Genomic DNA, 7,520 nt, shown 5'->3' on the forward strand with positions numbered 1-7,520 from the left:
CCTGGCAGTGTGTCCATCCTGGGCCGTGTGTCCATCCCGCAGTGGCGCATCCATCCCAGGACATCCCACCCACCCCTCAGCCGTGCGCCCCAGCGCGGCGCATCCCCCCCGGGGGCTCCGCGCCCCGCAGCGCGCCCCCTCCCTCCCCTTCCCCTCCCTCCTCAAGGTGACCCCCGGCCCCCCGCCCCCTCCCGCGCCCCCTCCCCGCCGTCCCTCCTCCCCCCGCGGCTCCGCCCGCCGCCCTCCGCCGCACCGGGCGCGGGTGCGGGCGCGGGTGCGGGTGCGGGCGTTGCGCTGCGGCGGGGCCCGGGAGCCGCGGGGGGGGCCCGGAGCGCGGCCGGTGCCATGCCGCCCCGCCGCCCCGCCGCCTCCCGGGGGGGCAGCGCCCGGCGGCGGCCGGGATAATGCGGCTGCGGGGCCGCGCCGCCCAGCCCGGAGGCATCGCCAGCGGGGCGCCCCCGCCGCCTCCAGCGCCACCACCATGTCCCCCCCGGCCTCGGCGGCCGCGGCCGGCGAGGGAGGAGGCAGCAGCGCGTCGGGGCCGCCGGAGGAGGCGGAGGGGGGGCCGAGAGGAGGTGAGGTGCCCCCCACAACCACCAACCCTAGCCGGCTGCACGGGGCCGGCTGTGCGCGGCGCGCCCGGCGGAGGCTAGCCGCGCCGCGCCCGCACAGGTACGGACCCCCCGGGCCGGGAGCCCCCCTCCCCTGACGGCCCGGAGACGGGTGGGTGCCTCGGGGACCCCCCCCGGGACTCGCCGCCGGGCTCCGAGGGGCAGCGCAGCCCTCTGCGGGGCGGTGCGGTGCGGGGCTCGCTTCCCCGCCGGAGCCCGCAGGTGGGGAGAGGCGGGCAGGGGGCTGCAAGCCCCCCTCCCCGCCCGCGCCCCCCCCTTTTTCCATCGCTCGGGTTGTGCTCGGCGCGAGGAGCGCGCTCGGGGGTCGTGGGGGGGCTGGAGACGTGGATGGGGGTCTGGGTGGCGAGCGGCTGGGGATGGGGAACGAAAAGGGGAGATGCCAAAAGGGAAGCGAGGAGGAGGTTGCTGTGCTTGGGAAGGATGCGCCGAGACCCCCCTTTTGCCCCTCGGGTGCGGGGGGATGCCAGGAGGTGGCACAAATGCGGGGTGGCTGCGAGGGAAGCCCTGCGGAGGGACCTGGGGACTGCTCTCAGGCCCAGGGTGGCTCAGGGCAGCCCCCGGGCACGCTGTAGTCCCCCAGGCTGGTGGCTTTCTGGAGCCCAGGCCACGGGTGCCAGGGGGTAGGGATTGGGGTGCTTTGGGAACAGGGAGCAGCATGGGGCAGGCAGGGCTGCGAGCCCCTGTGCGTCCCCCATATCGTGCGTCCCAAGGGGAGAGGCAGCAACCACACCGAGAGGAGCCCCCGTGTGCTGTGGGGCCGGTGGTCCTGGAGGGCAGGTGGGCAGTGTGGGGTGAGCAGTGTTGTCCTTGTCCCCCAAGGTGTCCCAGCTCGCTGGGGTGCCCAGGAGCTGGCACACCGCTCGCCCTCTGCTGCTGCCGGGGAGCTGCCGCTAGCAAGTGCTGCATAACCCCGGTGTTCTCTGCCTCCTCGGCTCCGGGAGAACATCCATGCAGACGCGTAGTTGTTCTATATATACAGACTTATATTTAGATGGAAATAATTGTGGGAGAGGAAAACTGGCGTGCAAGGACTGGGAAGCTGTACAAACGCCGTATGCTCCGCTCTGCGGCTCTGCCTCAGCTCCCGTCTCCTGCTGCCGCTCGGCCACCCCCAGACCCCAACAGGGCTCCCAGCAGACCCCGTGAGAGGTTTTTTTAGCACAAGGACGTGCTTGTGCCACACTGGGACGTGGCCCCTCGCCTTCTGTGCCCTGGCTGGTTGTGTGAATCAGCGCTGGGTCCGAGTGGAGTGGCTTATGAGAGGTGCCAGCGCTGAGCCGGTTTGGATGACACAAGCACAGCAGGGGCAGTGCCTGGCTGGGTGTCCCTCGCCGAGGGTGTCCCCTGCCTTGCAGGGCTTACGAGAAGATCATCTGGGCTTTGATTGCTCTGCTGGTGGCTGCCAGCCGGGGTGTCAGTGTAATTGCACCCCCTGGGAGCAGACAGAAGAGCTGGAGTCCGTGACCCGCACGGTTTAGGCTAAGGGCACGCTTCCCTCAGCCAGCAGCTATCACAGACTGGCATGAAGCAGCCTGTGGGGGAGAGGGAAGCGGCATCTCCTGCTTACAGGGATGTCTGGGGACTGGAAAATGGGAAATGAGATCTGTCCTGATTGAAGGTGCCTCAACTCGACACGTCTCAGGTCACCTCGGAGCCCTGTAAGGCTTCGGCAAGTGGCAAGCCAGAGCGGGCTGGAGACGAGCTGCTTTGCTGTCTGAGCTCCTGCTTCCTTTTGGCATCACATGCATACACCTACACTTAGCAGCGCTGAGCTGAATCTCACTCAGCAACTCATTTCCACTTTGGAGGGGATGAAATGCCAAGGGACTAGCCCCTCAACCTGGGAGCAAGCTTAAAAAAAACCCCTTGTCCTGCAGCCCCGGGGGGATGCGGCGGAGGGAAGCGGTCCTGTTCCCAGCTGCTGTGTAAAATGGAGCCCTTGGTACCGTCGCAGGCGCGGAGTGCTGGCAGGCTTCCCTGGCTCCTAGATGCTCTGCCTTCCCCTTTCCTCTGCAGTTGGCAGCGCTGCCAGGCTGGGGCCGAGCCAGCTGCTGCTTCTAGGCAGGTAGTTCCCGAACCTGGGCCGTGGGCACGCGGGGGTGAGCCGGGACCCTCCTGACCACGAGTGGCCTTGGGAGACGGTGGTGCTTCCTCGGGCTGGCTGGATCCTCCCCGCCAGCCTTCTTCTGGGGATCTGAGGTCAAAGGGGACAAGGTTATTAATCTGTTGCATGATAGAAACCAACCTGCAGGGCCCAGCCGTGGACACCAAGGCTCTGGAGTCCCACCAGAGCCTCCTGCAAGCTGCTGCTACAGTGGTCTAGGCCTTCAAGCTGCTGCTTTTGGCCTTTGGATTCTGTTTGTTGTTGTTTTGTTTTGTTTTGTTTTGTTTTTCTCGGCCCTGTAGAGACGTGTCTCCAGGGCACCTACCCCTGTGACCCCCGGGCCACCGTGTAAAGTCAGGAGGTCAGCGGGAATTGGAGAGCTCAGGCTGTTTCGGAGAGGAGCTTTGTGCAGCTTGAAGGACTGCTGGAGTTTGGTCACAGGATCGAAGAGGTGGGGGCAACGAAGGGATTTTTGCCCACGTGCTTGGCTGCCATGGTCCTGGGCAGGTTTGTCCCCTTGAGGGACGATTGAGAGGTGGATTGCCCAGCTCTCCACAGCAGGAGATGCTCAAAGGGTCTGGGCTCTAGCAGTGACGGGGGCCTGCTCTTCTGCTGCCTCTGCCCTGTGTGTTGTGGACATTTCTGCTTGCTTCACGGCTGCTCACAGGTCATCACCTCCATCCTTTCCTCTCCACCCCAGAGCAGCAGCTGCGGGTGTGGGGCTCCCACCTCCTTTCACCTCGGGGGCAATTTCGGAAGCAAACGCCTCGTGTGAGGCCCAGGAGGGCCTTTCCCAAACGTGCCTTCCACACGCCCTCAGAAAACAGCAGCTCCAGGTGAGGCTGTCCAACATGTGCTGTGTGACGGGAGGAGACGAGCGGGGCAAGCCTCGTGCCCTATTACTCCTTCAGACTGCAGCAGGCAGGCGGTGTGGCGTTTGTGCCACAGCCCACGTTCCTCCGAGTGGCACCATTCTGGGACAGAAAGGATTTCCCCATCCCCTGGTGCGGGCTCCTCCAAGGCTGGGGAAGAGCTCGAGGAGGTGACCTTCTTCAGCTGCTCCTGCGGGGGAAGCCTTGGTGCTGCTTGTTTGCTCCCGAGAGCCCCGTGCAGCCCGGGAGAGGAGCAGGGATGCTGCATTTCCTACCGGGATTAGCCTCTGCAGCTGGCTCCTCCTCCGCCTCTGCTGTGGTTGTGTCCCCTGTTATTGGCACTCGAACGGCTCTCAGAAACCCCACCGGCGCAGCCGATGTCTGCGTGTTTTACCTCAAAAGCCTGGGACGAAACGGGTTTGTAAACAGTTTACGGCAGGGGTTAGCGTGACCCCGTGGAAGCGCTGCAGTGTCTGAATGCCGCGTAGCCTCAGGAGGAGACTGGAGCGTGGACTGGAGCCCTGCTAACACAGTTCCTGGAAGCGAGCCGCGGCTGCATCATCCTCCCTGCTGCCGTGCCCCGGGTCCCTGCCTGCAGCGGGCTCTGCCGGGATCCCTGCAGGGCTAGGGCCTTGCTTGCAGCCCCCCCTGAGGCCGAGCAGCCTGGCCGAACCCAAGGGGTCTGTGCAGACCCTCGTAACCGCAGCAGGGACCCGAGCAGGGAGGGCAGAGCACAGGCAGCTCCTGCTCGGCGTCCCCCTTTCCTCTCCCTGCTCCCTTTTCTCTTCCTGTGGTTCCTCGCATCCCCCATCAGGTGTGGGTTGCACTGGGAAGGCTGTGGGGTGCCTGTACTGCAGCTCCAGGGCAGAGCCACCCCACAGAGCCCCCGTGTCTTCCCCAGCTCTGCCACCAGCTCCTGCCCTCAGCTGGTTCCCATAGAGCAGGGCCTCAGTGCCACCTGGGACCCCCAGAGGGCCGTGCCATCGTAACCCCCCTGCTGTCACCGTCCCTGCTGGAGGCTTGGGCTGGGTCCAGCCCCGCTCAGCTCCGTGGCAGAAGTCCCACTGGCATGGGGTGGGCCAGGCTTTGGCACGGAGCAGGGAGGAAAGATTGGCATGTGGGACTCTGCGGGACCAAGCCAAGGGGTGGGGGGCTCTTTAAGGAGGGCGAGGAGGGTTTTTTTAGAGGGGAGAAGAGGCCCGGATCACTTCCTGGGCTTGCCAATGCTTTGTGACCTCTGGTTGCTGCTAAAATTTTCCTTTTCATGCCAAAAGTGCAAGTGACCTCCTGTTTGGCAGCGTAAATCCATTAAGCCCTTTGGGATCCTCATATGAAAGGCTCCAAACACCTAGTGGGCTGGGAAGCTGCGGGACAGTGCCCTGAAGTCCTTGAAGCTCACAGTCTGCAGGGGCTCTGTGTCTCCTCAGCTCCCCAACCTGTGCGTTTCTTGCTCTCCTCAGGCTTTGTGGATGTTCCTCTTGTTGTTTTCCCTGCCGTTTGCACGGCATCTCACGCATCAGGGGTGGCATTACAGCTGGCTTTACCCCTGCAAGGGCAGAGGTGAGCTCAGGCAAAGGCAGCACGGCCTCTGATGAGAGAAGGGAGCCCGAAGGCATGGCACATGCAGATGGAGATGGGACACAAAGCTGAAACCCTCTGAGGGACCTTTGTGGCATCTGCCCAAGGCCAGGGTTCCCACCTCCTCTCTCTTTGGAGCTTGCTGTGTTGGATGGCGTTTGTGCTGGAGGAAGTCTCGTGTATATATAAAAAAAAAAACAAATAACCTCTTTGCATGTCCTCCCTTGGGGTTTGGTAATTGACCAAACAAGCACCTGCTGGATCAATACTCGAGACTTCAGGGCGTTGCAGAGCGTGGCAAAGGTTTCCTTAAGAGGAGGGTTTCCCAGGTTTTTATGAAACCCTGCACAGTTTCTGTGGCAAATGCACCGGTGCAGTCCCTCTACGAAGTCCCGTGGCTGAAGTCCTGCCCCTTGACCATCACTATAGCCCTGAGAGCAGTTCTTATAGAAAAAGGCACGAGCTTTTACACCCCTGCCCCAGGACGTGGGACGTGTCCCCCACCAGGGCTGCGGAGGAGGGGGGGTCTCCCTTTGGGGTGGCACTGTGCCCCCTGCACCTCGGCTCGCTCCGTTCCCCATCCAGAGCATCCCGCCGCCTGCTCGCCTTCCTCCCGCTGCTTCATCCCACTGACCTCTCCTCTTGTTTTCTCTCCCCCTCTCCCCGGCCCCCCCGGAGCAGCAGCGGCCGGTGAAGCAGTCTCTCAGCAAGTCTCTGTGCCGGGAGTCCCACTGGAAATGCCTGCTGCTGTCGCTGCTGATGTACGGCTGCATGGGGGCCATGACGTGGTGCCACGTCACCAAGGTGACCCGCCTGACCTTCGACAGCGCCTACAAGGGCAAGTCCATGATGTACCACGACAGCCCCTGCTCCAACGGCTACGTCTACATCCCGCTGGCCTTCCTGGTGATGCTCTACGTGGTGTACCTGGTGGAGTGCTGGCACTGCTACACCCGCAACGAGCTGCAGTACAAGGTGGACGTGGAAAGCGTGCACGAGCGAGTGCAGCGGATGCAGCAGGCCACCCCCTGCATCTGGTGGAAGGCCATCAGCTACCACTATGTCCGGAGGACCCGGCAGGTGACCCGCTATCGCAACGGGGACGCCTACACCACCACCCAAGTGTATCACGAGCGGGTCAACACCCACGTGGCAGAGGCCGAGTTTGACTATTCCAACTGCGGGGTTAAGGACATCTCCAAGGACCTCATTGACCTGGAGAGCTACCCGGCCACGCGGCTCCGCTTCACCAAGTGTTTCAGCTTCGCCAACGTGGAGTCGGAGAACTCCTACCTGACCCAGCGGGCCCGCTTCTTCACGGAGAACGAGGGCCTGGATGACTACATGGAGGCCAGGGAGGGCATGCACCTCAAAAACGTGGACTTCAAGGAATACATGGTGGCCTTTTCCGACCCAGACAACCTGCCTTGGTACGTATCCCACTACGTCTTCTGGGTGGCTGCTCTGCTGACCCTCTCCTGGCCCCTGCGGGTGCTAAACGAGTACCGCACCTCCTACGTCCACTACCACGTGGAGAAACTCTTTGGGTTTGACTACGTGGCGGTGACGCCGGCCGAGGAGCGCTCCTTCTGCCGGAGGATGCCCCGCGTCAACACGGTGGACAGCACCGAGCTGGAGTGGCACATCCGATCCAACCAGCAGCTGGTGCCCAGCTACTCGGAAGCCGTCCTGATGGACTTGGTGGGGCTCTCGGGCTGCACCAGCTACTCGGCGTGCCGCTACGGGGGCTACCGGCAGAACTGCGAGCGGTGCCACAGGACTATAAGCAGCTCGTCCATCTTCTCCCGCAGCGCCCTGAGCATCTGCAACGGCAGCCCCCGCATCCCCTTCAGCAGCAGCCGCTTCTCGCTGGGCCGCCTCTACGGCTCGCGGCGCAGCTGCCTGTGGCAGAGCCGGAGCGGGAGCCTGAACGAGCAGAGCTGCCCCACGGAGCAGACCCGCCTCTCCAGCCAGGTCACGGTGGAGGAGGAAGACCCCCCTCCTTACCAGGACGCCCTCTACTTCCCCATCCTCATCGTGCACCGCAACGAAGGCTGCCTGAACCACGACCACCGTCACCTCCACCGCAACGGGTCCTGCGTGGAGACCTCACTGTGAAGGCAGGGGGGGCGGTGGGATCTCGTTGCCCATGGCCTGGCCCGAGCCAGTGCAGGATTTGGGGAGAAGAGCGCCGGGGAGGGAGACGGCCTGGGAGGACGAGGCGGGACGGAGCGGTGGCTCTGACCTCCTGGGGGGGTGAGTGATGGATGGTGCTCTCCCTGACGTGGCACAGGACTCCAGACCGACCACCACATGCAAAAAAAACAAACCCCG

The 7,520-nt window shown here is 63.9% G+C and overlaps 1 protein-coding gene across 1 annotated transcript; it reads left to right on the forward strand.

Moving 5' to 3' along the window:
• Positions 1-481: 481 nt before the first annotated feature.
• Positions 482-7,304, forward strand: TMEM151B (transmembrane protein 151B; the record flags this gene model as incomplete). The annotated part of the gene is given in 3 exon segments (XM_084283920.1): positions 482-559; positions 561-575; positions 5,868-7,304. Coding segments are annotated over 3 exon segments (1,530 nt in total).
• Positions 7,305-7,520: the final 216 nt, after the last annotated feature.

This window comes from Netta rufina (assembly GCF_964035555.1).
Source record: "Netta rufina genome assembly, chromosome: 3".
NCBI classification, from domain to species: domain Eukaryota; kingdom Metazoa; phylum Chordata; class Aves; order Anseriformes; family Anatidae; genus Netta; species Netta rufina.